The sequence below is a fragment of the Calypte anna genome, chromosome 1 (genome assembly GCF_003957555.1).
Source record: "Calypte anna isolate BGI_N300 chromosome 1, bCalAnn1_v1.p, whole genome shotgun sequence".
NCBI classification, from domain to species: Eukaryota; Metazoa; Chordata; class Aves; order Apodiformes; family Trochilidae; genus Calypte; species Calypte anna.
The window spans coordinates 46,071,251-46,097,917 of NC_044244.1; the positions used below are offsets into that span (position 1 = coordinate 46,071,251).

Sequence of the window (26,667 nt, forward strand, 5' to 3'; positions counted from 1 at the left end):
ATGATGTGGCAAAGCAGAGATCTGTATGTCTTGTGGGAATAAGAAAGAAAAGCCAGAGTATGCAAGTTTCAGTTAAACACATGAAAAGTCCTCTATTGCTTCCCTATCACACAACGTCAATTTTTTTTTTTTTTTATAATGCCTTAACCTAATACTCATCAGAGGGAAAATATGTAGAATAAGACAGTAAAATGGCCTGGATCAATCACAAAATTAATGATAGCCATTCAAACTCCAGTTTTAAAGAAAGAAATAGGACATCAACTTGTATCTTTTACCTGGGCATTCACCAATGGCACTGCATGGAGTTTCTTGACTGCATTGGTGATGTCTCTCGTTTCCACAAAAGAGAGGACACTGCAGATTGCTTTAGCTGCTTCAATCACATTATTGGTTTTATGCTGTTGATAGCAAAAAAGAAAGGAAGAAAAGAGAGAAAAAAAGCCTTATTGGAAACTGTGACAAATTAGGTATCTAAGACTTATTTTTTTGAGGAAAAACATTCGTTTGTCTGAACTCCATCAGCATAGAAGCATTGTGAAGAAACTTCTGAAGATACCTGAACCCAAATGATACATAAACTTTCTGAGGTTTTCATGATACTGTGAATTCATACCCACTATTATTTCCTACCCATCTCCTGGAGAGCTGGCAGACAGCCATGTTCCTCCTAAAAATAGTGACTGTGTGGGAGGCTGCATAATCTGAAACCTGTGGACTGAGTACTTCTGCAACAAGCTTTTCTGCAATATGTATATATAGTTCAAACTCTTAAATCTTATTGACAATAAAGATCTGTAGATCTTTAACTACTATCATATAAAAATATGAATAATCTCATAATTATGTTGGGGAATTAAAAAAAAATAAATTGAACCCCACACACAACCTAGATCCCAATGGAAAGAAAATACAATCTTCAGATATCAAGTACTCTGTGTACGGGAAAATAAATTAAAAAGTAATTTAACATTCGCATGTTTTCTGCATAGTTATACCCTCCATTAAATCTTAAAATACATTCTCTGAAAAATAGGAGCTCTTCTATAAATATTCTCCATTTTCCTGTACTGGTAAGTTCCTTTTAGTGCAATACAGCATGTCGATGTACTCATAAAACCATTTCTCTAGCTCATCCATTTCATGCTTCAAAAAGAAAAAATGTATCAAGATGAAATTTCTATTTTCAAGCTTAAGGTCTATATGCAGGCTGTACTGAAAAGGCTAGCTTACCACCTCTTATTAATAAAAAATAACTATAAAAGTATATTGAGGTTACTAATTACATATTATTTGCCCTGAGCAGACTTAAAGCAGGAATGAATTACATAAACTTTACTTGTATATTTAAAAGAATTCTGACCACCAAATAAAAGTCATTGAACTTTTTTCAATAAATAAAAGCAGCAGCAGACTTTCATAACAGATTCTAGGGAGAAAAAGACTATGGCTGATCATGATCTCCTTAGGCCTTTAGAGTTTCCTTAGGTCTGAAGTTGATTTGTTGTACTTGCCAATTTACAAGGAGTGAATTTCCTTTCTTTCATATTTTGTTCCCACCTCTTAGAAGATTTTTAAATTGAACTCTTGCAAGATTTACTTTCAATGCACACCTACAGAAGTAGAAACTTGTAAAAATCTCATGGTTTTGTTACCATGTATAACGCTGACAAACCCAAAGCATTATACATGCTGGTTTAGTGTGAAGTTTTTGAAGACATGCATATGCATGCACACACACATACATAAAATTTTTAGTAACTATATGTGGTTGTAACTAAAAATTAACTCTAATTCTAATTTGGCGTTTCATTGAAATACATTTTAATTTATCATTTTTCTTTGTCACAAGTAGATATGGGCTACTAGAAAAAGGGATTTAATGTCCATAAAGACACATTCATGCAAGGCAATTTCTGGGTGGTACATAAGCAATAGATATACACAACAGTAATCCTTGAGTAGAGTGAACATCTATACTTCTGCACAGAAAATAAAAAGCAACCAACCAAATAACCTCAGAGTTTATATATTTCTGTATATAAATATCTGCTGTTGTTCCACAAAGAGAAATGTATCAACTTCTGTAAAATACTATTTTCTATTTAGAGACACATTGACAAAGCTACAACTTTGTTTATATGGTAGCTACTTCTGAAGAGAATTTCGCAGATCAAGCATCTACATATAAAAAAAATTGTGTAATATTTCATACTGTGCATGATGACTTTCTTCACACTGCTTCTCTTTTTGGGTATTATCATGTAAAGAGTTTTCCTTTTCCATATGTTGAAGTATGACATTGTTTTTTGTCCCAAAGAAGAGAAGACAGTGATTAATCTCTAACAGAAGTTTTACACTTTCTGAAAGTTCAAAAGAATTCTAGTTAGCATCTTGTATATCATTTTACCCTCTCCATATTTAAATACCATCAGAATCTTTGAAAGATAAGTTGGTCTTTGAATTATTTATATGATTAAAAATTGCTAGTTCTTTCTACAACTTCTTTCTACAACAAGTTTTCTTGCTAGATTAACAGTACATCCTGAACAGATTTTATAATTAAGTGCATGTTAAGTGGTTATCAGGGCAATCAGAACAGCTACTTGCCTGGCTTCACACACTCTCTGGGAAGACTCGATATTTCAACCCCAACAGTTCCAATCCTACTCCCAACTTGTGTCAAACATCTTAATTTTTTTAAAAAATATTTTTATTTTATAAAGGCATTATACAAAATAAAATTAATTTTCCATTTATTGATCACTACTAATAATAATTAGAGTGGGCCTGTCACGTAAGTTAGAAATATGGGTATATCCAAGGCTTTTTAATAGATTCTTTAATAGAATTTTTTAAACCTTGAACAAGTATTGATTTGAAATTGGTTTTAATTTTTTTTTTTAAATGAGAATCTCCACTGAATGCCTAATGAAGTTCCAGATGAGTACAGAACATAAGCAGACATCTGTGCCCTTGGTGAAGTGTGTGCAAGTAACTCCCAATGGCTTAAAGTTCAGAGTGTGCTGAGAGTGGACTGTGGTGAATCAGAAGAAGGGTAAAAACCCTCCCAGTGATGTGAACACTGTCTTGCAAAATCTAGATAATTATTCCCATGTAACCTTCAGGTAGGGGCAGCTATAGAGATTCCAATTTTAAATCTTAAAGGAATCTAATCAGATGTTAGAGAAAATAAGTAACAAAAAATTCAAAAAATGATACTTCTGTGTATGTTTGTGTCTGTAACTTACTACATCACCATACTTTTTCAAGTCACTTATTAAAGCAAAGATTTAACACTAATTTTAATTGTTGTAAGTTTGGAAAAGCTTCATACTATCTGATGCCTCTGAATGAAAACATCTCCATGGTGATCCTACTTGTGCCATTAACTTGCAGTCCTGCTCTTTTAAGCAATTCATATGAACTTTTATTGAGTCTACCTGTGTAGACAAGACCTTGTTAAAAAAAATAACTATGGAGTAATATAGCTGTAGAGAAACAAGTCCATATTTGTTGCATAGCATGAATATTTGGAAAATGTCCTGTTTTCCCTTTATAAAAGGTTAATGGTCTCAAATAATAGCAAGTAAAAATCTTTAGCAAAACCAAACTTGCATTATAGGTCTGATGAGTTCATGTAGAGCACAAGTCATAGAAGATGGACTGTAATGCTTCATTAATGTTCAGATTACAGCTTTATTTGAATTTGGAATCTTCTTACTCTAGGCCTTAAAATTTCAAGAGAATATGAGTAACTACATAGATGGGTCTACTTCAGTACAGATATCTGTATACACACTTGAGTTTGGGAACCTCAGTTTTCCAAACAGTTATGATTGCAACACATTTAATCTACTAAATAGTCCCCTTTGAGAAGCTGCTTACAATGGAAAGTTTGGTGAATATATACATGGTATTAAAACTAGAGCTTAACTTTGTAGCTAGGTACACTTCAACAGCTTATAAACGTGCCTGAGTTTTGCAGAAGTGTCAAAGATTTACACAAAAAACCCCCAGAATATTGTATCTGCATATGTTTATTTAAATATTTATGTTAAATATCAATTTATATTTATGTATTAGTGTGCTTGTCTTTATACATATATGCATTTATTTACACATACGTCTACACACCTGCACATTTGTGTATATTTTCTGACTTTACTTTCTTTATTAGAAATAACAGATCAAGAATATCCAGAAAAATTAAATATATTAAATACTTGAATCCAGATGAAAGTTTTTTGAAACAAAATAAGAACTTTATGCTTGAATATATTTTTAAAAAACTTCATGCTTTACCATAATGAATTAAAACTGATTTTACTAATGTTCTTTGTTTGCCTTCAGTTCCAATCCTAGGACAAAATTTGGTTTCTTTCAAGTTATCACTCAAATATGAATTTGTCCTTTAGACACACATCCTTAAAACACCAGTTAGCAGAGAAGGTTTCCTAAGAGATTTTTCATTTGAGCCTAAATCTGAAACCTGTAAACTATCACGTGCTTGTATATATATCCTAATTATGCAACCATTTAGCTTGTGGGTTTGCAAAATCAGGAAGAATTTTGCAGATGCATATAGTGTATACCTCTATTAGTTCTAAATGCTCACTCAACTGATCCTGTTTTTATTTACACATTCCTTGACACTTAGTCAGCTTTGGCATTTTACATTTGTAGCGTTGCCTTCCTAGTCTCATGCCAAGTTTTATTAAGAGCATTTAGATCCTTTCAAAGTCAGGTTAAACAGTTTTAATTAAAATTCTTCCTTAATTGCATTTGAGACAGATTAATAATTAGATACCTTTCACATAGAAGTAAATATTTTTCTGGTATAAGAAACTGGGAACAAATACCTCATTTTGCAATAGATGTTCCACTTGATCTCTGTATTTCATAATAACTGACATAAGGTTTTGTCTGAAATCAGAAAAAAAGAAAGATGAGGTTAATATCATTTGGATAAAGAGAACAAGTTTGTGTGGGGTTTTTTGTTTTGTTTTGTTTTTCGTTTTGTTTTGTTTTTTTCACATTCTATTAACTGGGAACAGTGACAGTGATTTAATTCTGGTATAGAATAAGAATCTCCATGGTTTTTTGGTAGTCATTTGTTACAAAGCAGAGATGTAAAAGTCTTCTACTTTACACCTGGATTTTATACACATATTCCAAGTGAAAAAACTCTGGTAAATGATTTGTTGTTTAAGTGTCTATTGCACTACAAATTCCATTTAGTTTACTCTTCAAGGTTAAGCAAGTCCTTAAATATTACCTTGAAGAAGGATGGACTTACTTTCTCAATCACTTCACGGAATAAGGATGCAGAGAATACGGGAAAATATCTGTAAAAGCTCTAAGTTTCAAAACTCCATACTAGGTCACAAGTATAAAACCTCATAAAAAGGCACTGTAGCTACATAATTCATTAAAATTTATTTGCATACAGTTCTCAAGTTTACATGTTCAACCTGTCAGCAACTACCTTTGCCACAGTATTACCTAAGCTGTGATTTCATTTTACTTCAGTAGATAGACACACTCCACTCATGCCTTTGTCATGACACAGAAGTTAATATCAAGTTTGTACAGGCAAGTTGCTGTGCCTTAGGAAAGCTTCACAGAATTAATTAGGATGATGAACAGGAGTATACAACTCTCTATGCTGGATTCCAGGACTGATGCTTCAGCTTTAAGTCTCACAATACAGAATCACAGGCTCCAAGTGCTATCCCCAACATATAACCAAAATCAGAACTTTACTTTCAAGAAAAATCTGTCTAACTTTCTGTTTCTAGCACAGTGAAATGTTAGCCATCACTTATTTTTCAACTAGAAGAAAATAGAAAAGATGCCTATGAGACCATGGCTGTGGTTGCTACACACAGGAATACATCTTTCTTTTTCTTTGACAGCCTTCTCTGTAGGGTCAAGACCTTTGAGAGAGGGTATGGAAACTTTAATTCCCACTTCGACACACTGCAGAGCCCTCATGGTCCCCATCATAGTTTGGTCTTGCATATGCTTTTATGAAAAAGTAGAAATTCTCATTTATATTTTTTTCAGTGTTTACTTGCTTTACTCTATCATTTTATCCTATCATTTTTATCCTGCACACTTTTTTTTTCCTTGTATAATTCTCACTAACCCTTTTGATTTAGGGTTCTTTCTCTTCAAAAGGCTTCAAAGGAATTTACCCCTGCCAACTGCAGTCTGGTAGCTGAAAGTCACAGAAGTATTTTGATTGCCTCAGAGCAAGTGGACTGTTGTGTACAGAGAAATTGTGTGTGTCCTCACGTATCTTAGCTGGGCTGGCTGAGCAATCAAGAGATTAGAATAGCAACTATCATCAAAAGTAAAGGTTTCACATTATGTGGTTGGACTTTCATAATATGTGTTGCATGGCAAGAGAAGGAAAAAAAGAGTCATCATACACAACAGGAGAATGTTAGGTGACCTTCCTGGTGCTCATACCAGAAAGCATTTCACCCTAGATGCCTACTATTCACCTCCTCCTCCACATAGTTTTACCTTAACAGCTTTTTATTTCCAATCTGCACTGCCTTATCTAACCAGGCAGTTTTTGTGTTGAGAAGCAATTCCTCCTGTAATCCTGGTAAATCTTAGCTAACACAAGTTGTTGCTCTGCTTTGACCAACTCTCCAGGCATAACATCTTTTTCATACCATTACCCAGCTCAAAAATATTTCTGGACATATGAGATGGCCTTACTGCCTTGATGCACAGAGGTAACCATGTGGACTACCATGCTTGGGCTAAATGCAGGTTTCAGAGTAATTTCTTAAATTACAATACTACCTCCAAAAAATCAGTGTATTTCCCATCAGTTTATTCTACCCTAGAGAATCCTCTGTAAAAAGTAGCCATGATTTTACATTACCAATAGAAAACAAGTCCAGCAACTTGTAACAATGATCAAAATACCTCTACTATTGTCATTCTGTATCTTTGTCTGCTAGACAACAAATAATACCCATGTGTTATGTACAACACAGACCTACTTCATCTTTTTACAGCCTTGATACCTGTGCATAAATATAGCAATGTTACCAACCCATGAACATGCAGTGTTTCTTTACCCTTCAGGACATTTTTTGTAGCTTAGAGCAAGGAAATGTGGTGTAATAGTTTTGAAAACAAAATACAAAAGAAAAATGCTTGAGTCAGTCTTAGGCCAGCTGGTCTGTATGGGAGGAAGACAAGTTTACAGCTTATACTTAACAGCTATTTTTCACTTTCCTGATAGCAGCGCCTACTGCAGAGCAACACTGGGTTTCCTTTCTAAAACTGCTGTTCATCACCATGCTGCCTAGCCAAGCTCTGCCTACCTGCATGGATCAGATTAGCCATCATGGTAGTCACTGGCACTTCACTTCTGATGCATTCATTGATTTACATTTTATTTCTTTCCCATGCTATGAAAACCAATCTGTGAAGCAATGTAGGGGATGCTGCTTTTGTTTGTTCACAGTTCCCTGGGAAAGCAGATCTGATTACTGAAGATGTACAGTTCCCTTTTACTTTTTACTTCATCTCAATTTTTTCCCTTCTCTGTTGAATCTAAGCAGACTGAGCATCTCAATCAATATGTTCTCTAAAACACAGCTGTTTGTGTGCTACAATCAGAAGTGTAACTACAGTACATGCAGACAAACCTAAGCATTATTTTATTTAGGTAATCTAAGTACTCACAGCTGTGAAGACACAGCAATATGGGACATAATTTGCTGGCCTTCCCAGGTGCTAGGCAGATGTGCACAGCCTATGTTGAGACCATCATTTCACTGCATCTCCATTCCACTGCATCCATTACTGCATCTCTATTCCAGCCCTATCTGGGTATGGAACTGGGACATTAGAACATGTTGCAAAAATGCATCCCAGTGCTGAATAGGCACAAAGGTGTTATTGCATATTACATTAGAAGCAGTTGTTATGGCTGTATTGCTAACTTTATAATTTTGGTGATGCTTCAAACCTAAGGGCCTTCTTAACGTAATTATGCCAGTGTATTCAGCTCAGACTCGTTGCCTCTAATGGGGACAAAGAATATGTGAACACTGCTAAAGCTGTTTACTCCAGGGAGTGATTTGATCTTCATATAAAAAAATACCTGAAGGGAGAGTGAAAATATGATGAACCTACAGTCTTGGGTAAGATGGGTTATGCCCATACATTTATTAATTAAACCTTATACAAACACCTACTCTTATCTGTTTTGAATCTGTTCTTTTCACTTCACGCTCCCTTTATCCAGCATTAGAAGATACAGTAAAAAATTCTTTTCTGCAGACATTCTCTATGCTCCTTAATTTCATAGCCTTGTCATCTATAAAATCATAGAATTAATCTGTAATCTAAATCTTCCCTCCTCAAGTTTTAAACCATTTCCCTTTGTCCTCTTACTAGAAACCCATCTAAAAGCTCCTATCCCAACTTTCTTGTAGGCCCACTTCAGGTATTGGAAAGGTCACCTCGGAGCCTCCTCATCTCCAGGCTGCACAACCCCAACTTCCTCAGTCTCTGTTCATAGGGAAGGTGCTCAAGCTCACTGATCATTTTATGTGGTTCTCTTCTGGACATACTCAAGTAGTTCTGTGTCCTTTTATTGAGGACTTCAGAACAGGACACAGTACTCCAGATGGAGTCTCACAAGAGTTGAGTAGAAGGGGTTTATATTTTCCTTTTTCCAGTTGGTAGGAAATTCACAAGACTGCCAGGACTTTTCAAATATGGTGGAAAGTGGCTTTGCAACTTCATCTGCCAGTTCCTTTGGGACAAAGAGATGAATCTTGTCAGGTCCCATGGACTTCAGTTTCTTTAGATGATGTCAAAGCTGGTTTTCTCCTACAGTAAGTGGACCTTCCTTCTCCCAGTCCTTGCCTTTGCTTTCTGCAAACTTAGGTGGTGTCTTCTCTCTTCATCAGGATAAAGAATATTTTTACTTTTCCCTCATATGAAAGAAATGTAATCCTTTGGACATTCTTGCTGGCCTTCACTTTTTCAAGTCCTATTAGATCATATTTTAAATGAGAGAAGCAGAAGTGCTGGCTGTATTCAAGATAAATGAACTCTCTACACTGATGCTCTGGCACAATACTGGTTTTTGATTTCTCATTTTTTTCATAATTACCAACATTTATTTTATCTTTTTTTTGCAGCTGCTGTGCATGGAGCTGGCACTCAGAACTATTTATTATAACCCAAACAACTCCCTCTTGGTGGTAAGTCAACGCAGAGCCTATGATTTCATAAGTGAATTTAATACTCTTTCCTCCCATCTACATTTATCTCCTTAAAACTTCATCTGCCACTGTACCACAAATTCAACTTGACACTGTAAATCCTCCTGCAAATCATCACAGAAAGTTCCTGTGCACATTATGGACAGCAAATTCTTGCCACTTAGCTTTTACTCCTTTTCTTTTCCCTGAGAGCACAGGACCTGACCAAAGACCTATCTGGAAAATATTTTCTCCTACCCATCAACAATCTGTGGGACAGTAAGAAAACAGTGATCAAACACAGTTCAACTTTTTACTTTTTCAATATTTACTGAACTCATGGTTGAAGAAAGAAAGAATTTATGCCTATGTTACCAGTTATTCATTGCCCTACAGTAACAGAGGAAATTTTGTGGACCATAGCTGATTTGCAGCTCAAAATTTTTAATCACATATCCTCTCTGAAGACTGTATTTGCAGTGGAAAATATCACATGCTTTACATCACAAGAAATAAAACAGTCAGTAAGTGTGTATAGACTGTGAGATTGGCTTGTTCTCTTTATAGCAAGGAACAGAATGGAAATTTGGGCCATGCTCCTAGGAAACCAGATGGGTCCTTGGTAAGCACTAGCTACTCACCATGAACAAGTCACTACCTCTCTGGTTTTTCCTCCATCTGCTAAATGACAGGTGTGGCATTTAACATTCTTAGCAAGGTACTTTTACTTTTCATGAAAAACACTACAAAAAGTGTTAATAGCTTCTTTATCCAGATGTCTGAAAAGGAACCTAATGAAAGTTGAATGAGGAATCTATCTCATTTAGTGCTTGTCCATGCAAGGTTTGCTTTAAGTCAGATGTGCTTTGAGTGCCAAGTTAAAAACTTGGCATAGATGACCCCATTAAAACAATTAATAATAATAATAATAAGCCAAAAATAAAATAAACCAAACCAAGACATCACTCAACTGTGAAAACAAGGGCATATTTTTACAATATTTATTGTTAAAAACTCTAGGAGCAATGAACAAGAGCAAATTATGATTCCTTCAATTCTAGAAATCTTTGGGAAACATGGAAACTGTAATAAAACTTCAATTACAAGAAAGGGAGAAAATGAGGGAAAGTTACACAGATCTATAAATTATTATTGATTTTTGCTACGCAATCAATTAAGTCTGAAAATAGGCCTAAAACCTTGAACCGATTTTCTTGGTATAATTCCTTTTCTCAGTAGGTCTCAGAATTGTGCTTTAGGGTCAGGAGACTCATTGCAAATATAAACGATTACAAACAGAAATACTGCTAAATGCAGTGTTCTTACCCAGTCAGTCTCCAGGCACAGGTGTGTTCCAATAGCTGATTCACAGTGAACCGTTTTTGGTCATCCTCAAGCTGTGGAAGAGGAACATAGAGTGAGACACAGGAAAAATGTATGTTAGAGAGATTTTCCTGATATTTTTCAAAGCCAGCAGCTTCTTCTAGGAAGCTGGAGAGTAGACAGGATATTTTAGTCTGAAATCATATCTGGTGAATCTCTTTCATGTCACACTGGGTTGAACTGTATAGGAGGCCAAACCAGATTGTCACAGTAGCTACTTTTAGCTACATATAGATTAAGACTGCAGTCAGGTCCCAGTAACCCCACCTCTGCTTTCATGACACAGGCAGGAAAAGTCACTCTTTTACACTAGCAATAGGCACTAGACGTGAAGAAATCAGTTTGCAGCCACAATCTCTCTGCTGCTTCCTTTTCTGAAAGAACCGGATATAAAATATCTCAACCACCCTTTGCAAACCCTCTGATGGGACTTGTCTTAGAGAAGAGTCACAGAGATGATCAAGACAGTATAGAAGTCTTTGGATGAGAGGCTGAGCTGGGACTTGTCAGGCTGTAAAATGGGAAGTTCAGAGGGAATGTTATCCATGTGTACAAATATCTGTGTACAAATATTAATGAAGAGAAGAAGTCAGACTCTTCAGCAGTGCTCACTGAGAGGACAAGAGGCAAAAGGCACAAATTAAAGATAGGAAATTTCACCTTAACACATGACAAAAAAATATTGTGAAGGTAATCAAACACAGGAAAAAGTTGCAGGGATTGAATATCTGCTGAGACAGACAAAACTTGACCAGACATGGTCCTGGGCAACATGCTCCAGTTGCCTCTGCTTGAGCAGAGGGATTGGGCTAAGTGATCCCATGAAGTCCCTTCCAGCCTGAGCAATTTTCTGATTTTGCTTTATTTGACACATTCTGATGGCAAGCCTGTTCTTATTCAGATGTAGTCGTTTCTCCAGCCCCATGGATTTGTTGCCTTTGATGGCTTAATCCTTCCCACCCCATGGAGGTACCTCAGCCCATGGTAGGCATGTACTGGAAACCTGTAGGCACCACCATGTTCTGAAAATTCTGCCCTTTTTCTGACTCATGATTGCGCCTGTATCCCCCTAACTCATAGGGAAAAGTTACTGAGGGGCTTGTGGACAGCATGAACCCAAATTCCCTGGCCAAAAAATTAGAAGGGGAAATGATACTTGTGAACAGATATAACCCAGAAAGGGCAGGGGAACGATAGAGAAAAGAATTAAATAAGAAAGCAGAGGTAGGAGAGCAGCTAGTGGTGATGAGCTTCTGTTTCATAGTGGCTGACACAGCTGCCAGACATTATTTTTCCTAGTACTTCTAGAAATACAAATGACAGCTGAGATGGGCACAGTATAGGCAACCAGGCTACAGCCAATTCATTTACATGTGTACCTATCTAAAATATTTGCTTGCTTAAAGGTGAAGCAGAGGACAGAAATTACTTTTGGCCAAGAATACAGAAGAATCTGAAAGTTGTATCCTTTTTAGGCTAGACCACACAATTGAAACTTTTAAGTTTTTTGTGAAGGGAAGACAAAATAGTTTAATTTTTAGCAAAGCATTCAAATAAGAAAAAAATAAAATTCCATTCATCTTTAACTGTTCTTCCACTCTGTTCATAATTGAACTTCCACACAAAAAAACAAAATTTCAAAAAAGTGATATTAGCATAATCCAGCAGTGATAAAATAAGATTCATGATTTTTTTCCCTTTCGTAAGTTTGAAAGAAATATTTAGTTTCTAAAAAAAAAAAAATCAGTCTTTTATTGGGTTAGCTAAAAAAAGACTTCTAATATTTTGAATGTTCATGAATTCAAAGTTTGTTCAGAAAATTTTCCAACTAACTGAAGCAGTAGTCTAAAGCTAACATTCCAGAAAAACTTTTTTCTATGCTACGGTTGGATTAAATTTAAATATGCTAATTGACATGTGAATAAGTCACAGTAATTCTGCTTCAGATCCTTATATAAAGATTCAGCAATAGCACCATGTAAGTAGTAGAATCTTACTGAGCTGGATACATTACAGATGTTCTGTGAAAAATTCCCATCTGGAGCGCTACTATCTCTTTATCACATAGTGGCAGTAAATGAAAGATGAACTAGATGAATGAAATGGAAGGGGGTGAAGGTAAGAAAAACATTCTCATGCATTAAGCACTGAGAGGATGTGTCTTAGACCTGAGCACTAGGCTCCACGTTGTCTGGGTATTTGATCTTAAAACAAACACCTGTGGTCCTTATCTCAGTGTATTGACATGAGACTGTTAAATGTTATTATAGAGGAGAAGACAGCACGAGTATTTGAGACTTAAGGGATGCATTTAAGAGTTGATGGCCTTTTCTTAGATGATTTTAGTCCAGTGAGCTGCTCCTACACAAATTATAACAAAATATACAGAAATACCTTATGGATGCCAATATCCTGACTGCAACATGAGTTGTGCTACATATAGCTTTGACCTATTAACTGCTGGTTTTGCGCACAACTCTTTTACCCTCACCATACTCTGAGTTTTGGAGCACCTGACTTCTGACAGCTATCATGCCACTTCCATGAACATTCCAAGTCTTGAGAATATTTTGTAGTGCCACCATAACCAGAAACACACAATCTAAGAAGAAAAAACCACCAAACACTCCATAACCACTTGCTATAACATCATGATCTCATTTTGCTACATCTAGACAGAACAGTAGTCAATCAAATCCATAAGTGACTCTCAGCAGATCATATCCCCCAATTTTTAAAGTCACATTACACTACAGGCAAGCAGTGTCCATATTTTACAAAATTCATCCTTCATTTTTATCATGTCACTGCACACTGAGCTGTCACACTGACACCTCTGGAGACCTTGCCAATAGCAGAGCACATCTGAACTGAGCTCTCACAGGTACAAGGCTCGAGCTGCAGAACAGGATTGATAAATGACAAACTTTCTCCTTAATCCCCTATTTTGACAGGACTAGAGGACACTGACAGATGAACTTGGAAACAACTGGGCACAGACTTCATGAAGGAAGGAGCCCTGAAGTTTAGAAAGAAATTAGATGTGCAAGACTGATAGGAACTCAGAAGCTTAAGAGGATTTGATGGACTAAGGCAAAAGGTGGGTTTATGTGAATTATTTAGCACCTGAACACATATGGGTGATTATTACAGAGAAGGGCTGCCAAGATATGAATGTATTTGTGACAATAGTGAAACTACAATCTTCGTGAAAATTTCTATAAAATAATACACTCCAAAGTTCAAAATCAGGAAGGATCCTACAGAGCACAAGTCAGATTCTCCATATGAGTAAGCACAGGTTGACTCACAAAGCTAAACAGTAGCTGAGTATGTAAATAACTGGGAAAACTGCCTCTAAGTCTGTGACATTCAAATATATTTTATGATCAAAGCCACAAGTTTCAGAGAAGAGCAGCAACAAAAAAAATTGACTGAGCTCAGTGTGGACCGTCTCAAATCCTTGAATTCCATGTGGCTGGAGCAGGTTCAAGAAAACCCAAAGACACACAAAACGGGGTCCAGAGTGAAAGGAAGCACTGAAGCTTTCAATGCACCACAGAATGTGTTTCCTCCATTAGGCTTTGTCTGGTCCTAACAGACTTGCTGATGCTCCTCTTGGGTAGGCAAAGCACTGGAAACAGTATCTGGATAAAAGTTTCTACTTCTACACTACAGAAGCTTAGTCTAGCAAGATGGTATAAAATTGAGCTTCAGTGTGTGTCATAAATATAAACATTCTCTGTACAAGCTTCCTCTGAAGTTTAGTAGGCATCTAGCATCTTGAAGTCAGGTCTTAAAAGAGTTTTGTTCAAGAATGTTAAGGCTGAAAAATCCCATGTCTCAAATAAAAAAAAAAATCAAATTAAAGGTCACCCACTGGCTGAAAGCTCTATGATTCCATGTAAAGCCCCAGGCCAAATTTACTGGTTATAACTACTCAGTTCAAGACAATTTCCTTTCTAAATACTTCCTAACAGAATGCCACCTTCCCACAAAAGGAAAGGAAGCAAGTATTCACCTTTAAACACATGTATTTTTTCAGCCAAATTTGCAAAATAATCGTAAGCATTTAGTTCATAAGCTATCTGGTTTTAAAAGAATAAAATAATTGCACATTATTTATAAGCATTCACTTATACTGTGTTGATAATATTAAGCATTATGCTTAATAGCATCACAGTAAAACAATAGCTGGGTAAATTGCTGAGTAAGCAAGAATCATGAAGACAGTCTCCAGATGGCACTGGTATAGAGGTTTTCCTACTTAGCACACAAACAAGCTTTTAAGCTTTAGAAGAGACTCTTAAGAATATTATTAAGTTCCAAAGTAGGTAATTTTAAAGAGCTGTAGGAATAGCACATCTATATACAGCAAATAGGTCATCTGCTCTAGCTTTTAATTTTTCTGTTTAAAGATGAAGTAGCTTGTAGAGAATCAATCATTGTCATGGAAGTTTGAAGAGGAGATTGTCAGGAAGTTGCTCAAGGCTCCTTCATTTCAGTATAGGCATGTACAAAATACTTTCATCACATGCCATAAGCATCTAAGTAGCAAAATGTAACCACATCAAACTTCTAATTCATGTCACTGATTTATCAGGACAATAAATATTGGAATCCTGCAACTGAGCAGCAGAAGGGTCAATAATGGACAGAGCTGCTCACTTAAAAAAGGCAAATAATTTTTCCACTATTATACATACTTACGTGCATCCATAATTATATCTAATCATGATAACTTTTCTCGAGTCTTTTCTTGGCAGCCCAATATGGAAAACTGCTTCCCATTCCTTAAGACCAGATATATTGTCACAGATGTGATGCTAGAAATTACTGTGATGACCATCTAATCTCTGTTCAATGCAGACAACAGATATCATGTGGTAATTCCTGCCTCAATCCCAACAGTTTGCAGTTAAATGACAGTAAAGTAGCACAGATACTTTCCCAAGATAAAACTAATTCCAATGGTCACTGGACATGTGAGGGTGAGAAAGTCACCTTCTAAAGGTATATTCCAATGTGAATTTATTTGCTCTACACTGAGAGCAAGCAGTTGGCAATTTGCTGATCTGAATCATTTTTGCAGATGTAAGCTGATGAAAGCTTCCATGAAAGCTTCCATGTTTCCTAATATATTTTTTAGACATGCTATTCCATGAAGCAGCAATGTGTTTTTTAAAAAAAGCCAAACATAACAAACAAAAAACCCCAAGCAAATAATTAAGTGAATAACATTGGCAGTGAAGAATGCCAGTAATTTGAGCCAGGATTTTACATATCAGCACTCAGTAATTCTGGTTTTATCTATAAATCAGTTAAATGTTTACAAAAAAATATATAAATATATATATATATGTATTCATTGTCCTTTTTTAATGCTTCAGGTAATGTAAGGTAATGCATTGAACCTGACATTTCATATGTTGAGACATAACAGAAACTAAAAGAAAGCCTCTACCCTTTTTGTTAGAACTCTGACATCTGACCCATATATCACCAGACTCAGGCTAAAAACAAACCTATGCAAAGCAGGTATTTGGTAGTATCTATGAATAGAGCCAGCACATTGCCTAGAACAAAGCTTTTCCTGTACTGCATACTTTGGGTTGGAAGTAGTTCAGGATGGTACACTGGGAATAGAGCTCACAGTAGCAGAGGTCAGTGTCATTAAAGCTCAGTAATCTGCTGCAAGGTTGCTTAATCTCAAATAATTTGAACAGGAATCTCCCTGAATTTAAATTTATAATAAAACAATGTTTTCTGTAAGGACTACATGTGCTTACAGGCAACGTATAACAGGTGAACAAACAAGCACATACATACACATGGATATATCACAAATACACAAACACAGCAGCTGTGATTCTGGCTTTTATCAGCCTATTCTGTTTTTTAGAGATAATGAGCAGAACCCAAATCTAATTCGTTTACACATTACTATGAGTGATTTTGCCTTTGTTATATTTCAAAATGAGGAAAGGCCAATCAAAAATAAGTGAAATAAATAGCACTAAATTCTGACAAACCAGATTTTTTTCCAAAAAGGTAACCTTTGGTCTTTTTTAGCTGTGTGTTCTCTACAGCAATTCACTACATGGAAGTACAGGAGCAAAGCAAAGATGTTCCCCAGTACATTTCAACTGGAGTTCAGCAGTAATATATGCATTCTCAGGAAAGTAAATAATCTCTCTTTGATTATTACTGCAAGTTGCCACATAAAAGGATTAATGGGATCTTATTCCTTCAGGGATGCTGATAGAAAAAGAAGGTAAAAAAAGATGACAAACCGTTCGAGCCAAACTTTGCTTCAAATTACTGATGTTGTGCAGCCGAAGCTGAATGCAGGTGGGTGCCTTGAGAAGACTTTCATGGCTGCCCAAAGTCTGGTTACTGCAGTTGGGGGGAAAAAAGATAAAAACAGTCAATGCTTATCTCTGCCACTTCTTTGAAAATTGATGAGGCTTGGAGTTGGCATATTTTCTGCTGAAACAATTTAAGAATAATTGCTTAGGTGTATCTTTGACCATTAAATTCTGTAACAGAACAACACTGAAAGAATGCAAGAACAACCTAAAGAAACTGCACACTCTCCCAAACCTTGAGATCATTCACACGTTCTTCAAACCCAAGTAAGTGTAATTTATAGAAAGCATCTTAGATACAAATGTACCATTGCAGAACGACTCGTAATGTTTGAAATCCAACTTGAAATTCAAATACTAACTATGCTTTAAAATCACATACATTAAGACATGTGGTTCTTGATTCTCAAAGAAATCAAAGTTCTCGCCCTGTGCAGCTCACATTGAGATGTTAGAAGAAGCTGAAAGTCAGCCTCCATCCTTCTCAAATAATATGCCAGGCAAGGTTAGACACAGAGCTCTACTCATGCAGCTGGAGTGGTTCCTACAAGGTACTCAGATGACCAAGGATGATCTAGCACTCCCTAACAGGGCAAATCTTTATTCTTATTTGCCTCTTCAGAGTAGCTTCTGACTTTATCAGTCTCTTGTAATTACTTGGAACAAAAATAATTTCCCTTCCAATTTTTGTTTTAATCAGGAAAAATAATGGAAGAAGAAAAAAATACCTTTTTTACATTTAAACAATTCATTTGGGTTTAACGGTTAGAAAAAATGACACTGATTTTTGCAAAGAAAAATTCATTACCAGAACAAGTTAATATGCATCATCAGTTACAACTCTGTGTGTTCCATTAGATTCACATTGCTTTTTTCACACCTCCAGCCATATTTATACAGGTTTACAGCACAGTTAGTTGTTTCAGAACTCTCTGGGCCATTACGGAAACAGGATTCTTTTCTGGCTCGTCAAATACTATACAAAAATCAGAATTCATATATATATAATGTGTTCCTTTCTATCTAAAAGGGCTTTTGATAAAACATCTGAATATTCCTGGCTGAGTTTAGTTTCAAAAAAAAAAAATTTGTCCTATGAAACCATGGAAAGTGGTCCTCAGGGGAGAGACTCATACATTACAGCAGCAGAGGTCCCCAGCACAAATGAGTGGTTAAACTTAAATAAATGTATCATATATAATTTCCATTAAGCATAATTACAGGGAATTCATGTAAATTGTAAATGTTCTGCACCTAAATTACGCTGTACTTTTTTTTAAAAGAACAGAAAGTACAGATGTAAGAGTGAGAGAAGTTAACACCAACACAGTGAAATGCCTGTATTAGTGGTAAGCATATGATTGTTACGCCCCAACCCTTCTCAAATCCGTTTACAATCAGATGTCCAAGTTCATGGTCCCTAGGACTGTACCAGGAATCCCTGCAGATTGTCTTCTGTTGCTCCTCAGCTCATTTCTGTGTTGTCCCTCTTCGTGGCTTTCTTGAAACTTTTTCCACTCATTTGACCTAATTGCATCTGCCTCATAACACTAATGATGAACTCACCTGTGTTGCCTGCATCCTTTAGAATTGTCTCACACCTGTTTTTTTACCCTGCCAATGTTCTTGGTCTTTCCAGGTATAGTAAAAAGAAAAACTTCTGAGTCCTGTGTCAATTTTTCCTGATTACTCCAGTTCATGGATTCCTACTGCAATGCCTACAGAACACTAAGCCAGTTACAGAAATTGGTAGAGCTATATTGCTTCATTTTCTGCCCCTGTACTCAGCTCTGGTGAGGCCACACCTCGAGTACTGTGGCCAGTTCTGGGCCCCTCAGTTCAGGAAGGATATCGAGGTCCTGGAGCAGATCCAAAGGAGGGCAACCAGGCTGGTGAAGGGACTCGAGCACAGACCCTATGAGGAGAGGCTGAGGGAGCTGGGGCTGTTCAGCCTGGAGAAGAGGAGGCTCAGGGGAGACCTCATCACTCTCTACAACTCCCTGAAAGGAGGGTGTAGCCAGGAGGGGGTTGGGCTCTTTTGCCAGACGACTTTCAACAAGACAAGAGGGCATGGTCTTAAGTTGTGCCAGGGGAAGTTTAGGTTAGATATTAGAATTTCTTTACGGAGAGAGTGATCAAGCATTGGAATGGGCTGCCCACTGAAGTGGTGGATTCTCCATCCCTGGAGATATTTAAAAAGAGACTGGATGTGGCACTCAGTGCCATGTTCTAGCAACCGCAACAGTGGTTCAAGGGTTGGACTCGATGATCTCTGAGGTCCCTTCCAACCCAGCCAATTCTATGATTCTATGATTCTGCACTTGCAATGTACCACAGATGCAGAAAAACTACCTTTTGCAAGTATAACTATCCCACGTCATCAAGCTTCAAGGCAAAACAAGTTACAACAACCAAAGCTGATTTTTGTGATTGCAGCTACATTTAGATTAATGTTTTGTTAGCTCTGTTGTGCCAGGCAGGTTCTATACATCATTAAATCCTTTATTGACACAGCAACATTGCCTGAAACACTGCAGTCAGAAGTAGAGGCCATATAGTTGACTTCATGAGTGGCTTTTATTTGCATAAATACAAAGAGAAAAGTTTTTACAAGTTTCGTCACACAAGAGATGAGACAAAATGGATTATTATCCCTAAAATAATGTGAAAACGTGGTCTAGATGTAAAGTGAACTATAAGAAATAGGTGTAGATTTGCTATAGATTGATAGACAACCTTTTAGCCACAGCCCAGGCTGTAACACACTATGCTACTATTCTTGTTATATTAGGATAAAAAATAGTTTTATCTATACCCCCTTTTGAAGGACAGCATGATTATTAGTAATTGGCTTACAGTGCTCTGAGCTCTGTAAAGGAAACAGAAACAAAATGGTTGGATTTTATGATCTGAAAGGTCTTTTCCAAGCTAAATAATTGTGTGCTACGGTATTATGAACTCAACAGTTTTCATCCTATTTTTTGCTGTAATAACTAGGTGGAGAACAGAGCTTTGATGAGAATGTTGGGCTGAAAGACAGAAAGTGAAAGGCAGTCTTTGTCTTTAAGTGACCCAGTAATGAACGGGTCAAAGTAAAGTGACTTATCTGTGGTCCCCCAACATATCAGAAGCAGAGAAAGAGAAAAATCCCTCAGTCTCTGAAGAATCCTCACCACTAGATGATTTTGCTTCCTCACAGAAAGGTTCTCCAATGCACAGTAAGCTCCAAATTCTAATGCAGTTGAATCATAATTGGTGGGTTTTGTTTTGTTTTTCTTAAATGAAAAAGGACTCAGCTGAGCAGCATCTCAGAATGAGAAGCTTAATCTGCAGTGACAAGAGAAAATGAAGTTTAATTTTTACAAAGAATATATTAATCCAAAAGGTGCCTGTTTCTTATGATCCCAATCTGCATAAATATAACTCTGCCTAGTGTATAATTAATAGCTTAAACTTCACTCTGAGTGAAAACCAATTTTTATTTAGATCTCAGTTCTCAGAGAACAGAATTAGTAAGGCAAAAAAATGTCATCTCTAAGGTCACAGGCAAGCACATGAGCATAAGTGATAAGAATTTTATAATCTATACTTTTGCTCTATATGTTAGTTAACTGCAAAGCAACAAGGCAACTGTGAAAATTACAGTGTGGTAGAGAGTGGATGGAAGTTTAAAAAATATACGAAAAGATCCTTTAAAAAAATCCAAAGCCTTAAAAAATAAATGGCATGCTTAGAAAATAAAGCTTACAAATATCCTTGAACTGCATTCCTTTGCTGGGTCTGTATTACTGCAAGCTCTTGCTTACAGACAGATCAATTGCAAAATAATTTTTTTTTAAAAAAGGGTAAAACCAGAGAGCTCCATATTCTTATATACAATCATATGCTGTGTTTTATTAGGCATTTCATGATGCTCTGCACTTGTGTCCTACAGCTTTAAAGGCAAAGGAGTCTAAATGGAGGATTGATTCTTTGCTGTCACATGAGAAGAGTTGGCTTGGGCTTCCTGATGATATTGAGAGCTACAAGCTATTTGACACAAGCTGCTTAACTCCAACCTAATTTTTTTAAATACAACATCTTTTCTGAAGGGCATCATAAAATCAATTTAGGGGCACTTATGCTAAATCTAAGGAAAGAGAGGAAATACAGAGAGCTAATTTAAAGGTAGAAGGCTGGTGTGACAGGACAATCATGAACAGTAAAAGGGTAAGGGAGTAGAGAGCACATCCACAGCTGGAAAATCTGGAGATGAAGAGTCTTTGGATACATATGAAAATCAGAAACTTCCATGAACAGTGGTAAAAAGTGATGGCACAGACAGGGTTATACTCCTCCTTCTTTAAAGTAGTCTCTGTCTTTCAGACAGTGTTCTACCTCCAGATGCACTTACAGTGAACATCTAAAAAAGGAACTGCAGGAAATCAACCAGGGAAGTATCTAATATACACCTTACAATGACAGAAGGAGCTGGGACAAGGTGACAATGAATCCTGATAGCTTCTACAGTCACTGTAAGAAAAAAACTTGTGGGAAAATGAAGCATAAGAAGAAAAAGAAAGCCTGCAGGTTGAGGCAAGGCCAGAATTTCTGATCAGTAAACAAAACAAACTTGGAAATAAGAAAACAAATGAGATTCCAAAACAGAGTATCACAGTTGGCTATATTAGCTATGGTCTTATCTGAAGCCTATACACATCCTTCTGATTTTTAATTTCTTTTATTTTTTAAATTCAGATATTTGAAATCTGATACTCATGAGTCAGGGTGTGAGCTCAAGGATATCTTTCCTTAGGTAGGGAATAATGGATGATGAAATCTTGTGATGCTGACTGTAAAAGTCATTAGCACACAAATAATTTTTCCCCATCTTACTCAAAGCTAAATGGATTCCTGAAATCAAGTCTTTCAGGTGCTTCTGCAGGAGGCAGGATGAAGTGCTCAATAATACAGTCCAATAGTAAATGAGAGCTTATGAAAGATCTTCACAGTGTTGTCCGGTTCACTAAACCCCTCTGGTCTGAGACCAATTCATCATATCACCATTTTGGCTACACTTCATTTTTTTTCTGGATTACTATAAAGAAGGAGCAGCAAAGTATTTATTCCCCATGCTGTTTCATAACTTGGGGAACCTCTATAAGAATTCACCTCTGAACAACTTACAAATACTCTTCTGGGGAAGAATTCCACACTAGTACATCAAATCACTGTAAGCAAATTCACAAGGAAAGCAATTTACACTGAAAGGTAGCCAGAACAGAGGAAAAAATTTCACTCCGAGGCAATTCCACAAACCCTGTTAAACTACCCAAGGGATCATTATGGTCTGGGGTTTTAAATTTCAATACCCAGGACTCTGATGAGAAGGCAGAAGAAAGGGAGCTGAAAGTACAGCATGGTATAGAATTGCAAGCTGCTAAGGCCAGAAGCACAGCTCAGTGCTTTCTGCATGACAGTGAAGGAGCAAAGCAAAAAAGCTGAAAACATTATTGACCTTGTTTCACTGCTAATGAGACGTGCAGAGATTCTGCAAGTGCAGGAATTTAAACAGTCCACCATTGATGCGTTTATCCCAACAGCGAAAATAAAACTGTTTAGAACATACTGTACACTGACCTGAAATGCACTGAGCTCACCCACAATACAATGACTCATTATTTTCATTTTCTTTAGCAATTACTTTGAAATGAGATGGGAGACTTGAAAATGAAAAATAAAAAGCCTCAGCCTTCTTGTGTAATTAACAGGCCTATGTAGGACCTGTTTCCCTGCTCAGTGTTTCTGGTGTTGTAACACCCCACAGAGCACTCTGCTGTACCAGCTCCTGCTTTATGGAGACATGACCAAGAATTGGCTCAGAAGTCAAAGTCTCCATCTTTAGTCTCAAAGCAAAACTCAGCATAAACATCAGAACATTTGACCTGTGTAAGAGCAGAAGTGACCAAGCTGGCCAGAGAGCAAAGCTGATTTACACAGTGTGACGTTTTCTCTCACAACTACACTACTTTGATTAATCAAGCTGAACTGCCCCAAGGCAAACCAGGTAATTTTTATGCTATAATGCAAATATGACTGCTTCTAAAAATGTCCCTGTCAATAATGGATGTATAGTATTTTATCTTATGTCTCTAACAGATGAGCTGTGATTCCTGCAGTGCCAGCTTAATGTGCCACTACAGAGAACTGCCAGCTTCTTCCTTTCTGCTGAAAGCCACCATCCCTTCAGCACAGCTGACAAGAGTCTGAATTTTAGCTGTTTCAACACAAAATCTGCTCACTTTTGCTGACGGCTGAGTTTCAGCTGCCAGAGGGCAAGAAACAACAATCTGAGTCCAGTAGCACTTCCAACCACCACAAGAGTTTCCTTGAATGAATGTGTATCAGAGCATTCAATTCCTTACTTGTAGACTACATACAAACAGGTCTTTCTCAATGTATGTATATTGTGTTTTTCTTCAACTAGTAGTCAGCATCAAAATGCTGAGTTAATTTGCTTTACTACTACTGCAGCTGGATATAAAGAAATATCAACTGCTATGCAGCTGCATAATCCTGTTTCTCATCTCTTTCGTGATTTCCCCTTTGAGGATATGCATACCCACTCTTGCAGATAAGACTCCTATGAGATATTGGAAGTAACAACATCCTTGTATTACAGATGAGATTGATCAGAAGGACAAAGGAGTGAAACAAATTATTCAAGGCTTCACAAATCCTACACAGAAGAGCCAGCATTTGAATTCTTACACTGGAGCACGCTCCGCGTGTTCCAGGAGTTTCAAAACTATACACTGAGTGTTTAAAAAATAATACTCTTAACTCTCCCTATGGTCCTGTTTACAGGGCACATAAAGCAGAGTGCATTAAATGCACAGCTTATATCACACAATACATACTCGATACTGTCTCCTAATGAGATACTTACTTTTGTAAGAATTCATCCGACCCACAAACACTCAAAAGGAATTCCTGCTGTACTGAGTATTGATTTGTGCAACAGAGGATCTCTACAATTAAGTCACGAGTGATACAGCCAGCTGAAAATAAAGATAGCAAGAAGAATTAATAGTAGTATGGTAGAGAATTCCAGGCTGCATTCTTGAGCACAGAAAATAAGAATTTCTTTGCTATTCCTACCTACTGCTGCAGACTAGCTCCATCAAGAGGAATTAGATCAAGCCACACCCGATTTATTTTTAATTTCACTTCAAATACTCTACAGGTCACAGAATTTCTGTCCCTTTAGAAGATGTTAGCTGAACATGGTCTAGTGCAAAAGTTGACTCTGTTACTGATCATCACACAAGAAGGCTCCAGAAATTTGCTTGCTATTGTTTTTGCTTTACACATCTTTTTAGCCATAATCAAGACATATATATATATATATATATCATATATCTTGAGAAGTTACATGTAATTTCATACAAACTGTTCAGAAATACCCTAGCTTTTGGAGTATCTTCCCAAGTGTAACTTCAGCTTTTTAATTCTTTTTTTCAACCCCACCAAAATTTTTCTTTCTGCCCATTTTAGAGGAATTGAAAAAAATGGAAAAGAACAGCTGCATAATCTGACAGCAAAATTGAAAATATGTCTGATAAGTTTGGTCTTTACAGGCATGCAGAGCATACTCCACCAGCACCGATGCTTCAAGTCTGAAATATTGCTCTTTAGCAGACAAGAATATCTGATTCTTCAGTGAAATTTTTCATATACTGTACTGAGATGGTTTTGCAATGCAAAATAAAGTCTGTACTTCACAACTGTCTGTAATTGAAAGCAGAAAGAACAAAGTAGATTTTTTTTTTAATTATTTCTTCATAGTATTTCTTTATTTCTTCAAAGTTAGTGTTCACTAAGACCTCTTACTTCAAGCTTTAAGTGAACTTATTAATATAAACATGGAAACTATCTAAAGTTAAATAGAAATCCCCAGAAAACAAACATGTAACCCAGACTTGTATGTTAACTTACACTGCTCCAGGTTTAGACAACTGGCTCAAACTGAACCTAATCAACCAGTTTCATTTGGTTTAATGGTGTTCTGAATTACCCAGTCACACACAACAGCCAATGCATAGAAATCTCTTCTAGAGTTGCCATGCTGTTATTTTAAAACATACATAGAAATGCAAAATTGGTTTTGCAAGGAAGCTAAAGGGAATGTGATACTGAAAAGATCTTAAGAGGACAGATGATGCTTTTAAGAGTGGAGGCTGTGACAAAGCTGAAATAAAACAGAGTTGATTACCATAGAAAGCTATTTTTTTGTTTTTGTTTGGTTTTTTTTGTTTTGTTTTGTTTTGTTTTGTTTTTCCCCAGGGAAAAACAAATGTGTAATTGATTCAAAAGTTCCACCTGAAATTTTTCACTTTCTTTGCAAAATCATTTTTCTTCTTCTCAGACAGCCCCTTTGATTAAACATTTTCAACCAGTCATAGAATCATAGATGATTTGGGTTGTAAGGAACCTTAAAGATCACACTAGTTTTAAATTTGACAACTTGGTATTTTAAGCAGCTCCTCCTAACTGGTTTTGACATGCCAAATACAGGGCTTGTTTGCTAAATTTATACACACCATGAAAAAAAAAGAATAGTACAGAATCTTGACTTAAAATTGTAGCATGCAGTTTTTTAGGTCACTCATGTTGTTCAAAAAGAAGCCACCCTGAAACTTGCTATTATAATTCATTTGCACACCACAGAACCATTTTCCTTTCCTTGCTTTGCCAATTGTTTTTACGTGTCTGAATAATTGCTTATACTCTTTATCTTTGACAGGGGAAAAAAGTGCTCTCCATGCCTCCTCTCTTTGAATGTGAATTTGTTTACTTAGCCTGTACACAAGTTTAGGATAGAGGCTGTTTTTTTTAAACCCACTTCAATTTTAGTTGAGCCTTCTAAAGTGTTTTTGTACATAATATTAATTATACAGATCGAAAATTGACCAATCTGTATGGTGAAAAATGCTATATGATAAAATATTTTGTCAGTAGTTCAGACTTCTGCACTACAGGAACTCCTGACAGAAGTGCTGGAGATACTACCTTCTGGTCCAAGTGTCTTGAGATCTTTGTCCTTTCATTTCATGGAATCCACAAAATATTGATTCAAGATGATTCAACCTACTGCTTTGACAAGTCTGTCAAATATTAATCTGTCCAATAAATTCATAGATGCTCCCAATACAAGTAACCAAACTTGTATGAGTAAATGTGGAAGTCTTGGCTTCTGTATTGATGAAGGTAGGCTTTAAATATATGTTGACTGACATCCTGTAGCGCTCTGGGTTTTCAGCTTCCAGCTCATCAGATAAGCTAATTATAAGCCTGCTACAGCCAAATAATCCCTCGACAGCTGAAGAAAATATTAATTAAAAAAGAATATCACTTAATGAAGCAGCACACGAAGAGAGCGAGGTGGTGGAATTTATTTTAATTTTTTTAAAATTTTTGCTTATATGGCTTAGGAGTTCAAACTTATCACAGCTGGGATCAAAGATTGTCCTGTTCACCACAGATGCACTGGAGCAGTGGCAGTTTGCCACAGACACCAGTGACAGAATAATTCAGGCTAAGAAGGATCTCAGCAGGTCCACCTAAATCCAGACTCCTTCCCAGAGGGTGAACACTGAATTCAGATAAGCTTGTTCATAGTTTTGTCC

General features: G+C 36.6%; 1 protein-coding gene across 7 annotated transcripts in view; it reads right to left on the reverse strand.

Annotated features, from left to right (window-relative positions):
* PIK3C2G (phosphatidylinositol-4-phosphate 3-kinase catalytic subunit type 2 gamma) overlaps positions 1 to 26,667 on the reverse strand; it is a 203,336-nt gene that overhangs the window by 159,027 nt on the left and 17,642 nt on the right. For all 7 annotated transcript variants that reach the window (XR_003988979.1, XM_030469369.1, XM_030469368.1 and 4 more), the window contains exons 5-9: positions 23,928 to 24,039; positions 16,925 to 17,027; positions 10,575 to 10,645; positions 4,863 to 4,926; positions 279 to 401 (exon numbers count right to left, since the gene is read on the reverse strand). Coding sequence is in view for 6 of the 7 variants with exons in the window: in XM_030469369.1 (XP_030325229.1) it covers positions 279 to 401; positions 4,863 to 4,926; positions 10,575 to 10,645; positions 16,925 to 17,027; positions 23,928 to 24,039 (473 nt within the window). In the remaining variant the exon portion in view is untranslated. The remainder of the gene's footprint in view (positions 1 to 278; positions 402 to 4,862; positions 4,927 to 10,574; positions 10,646 to 16,924; positions 17,028 to 23,927; positions 24,040 to 26,667) is intronic.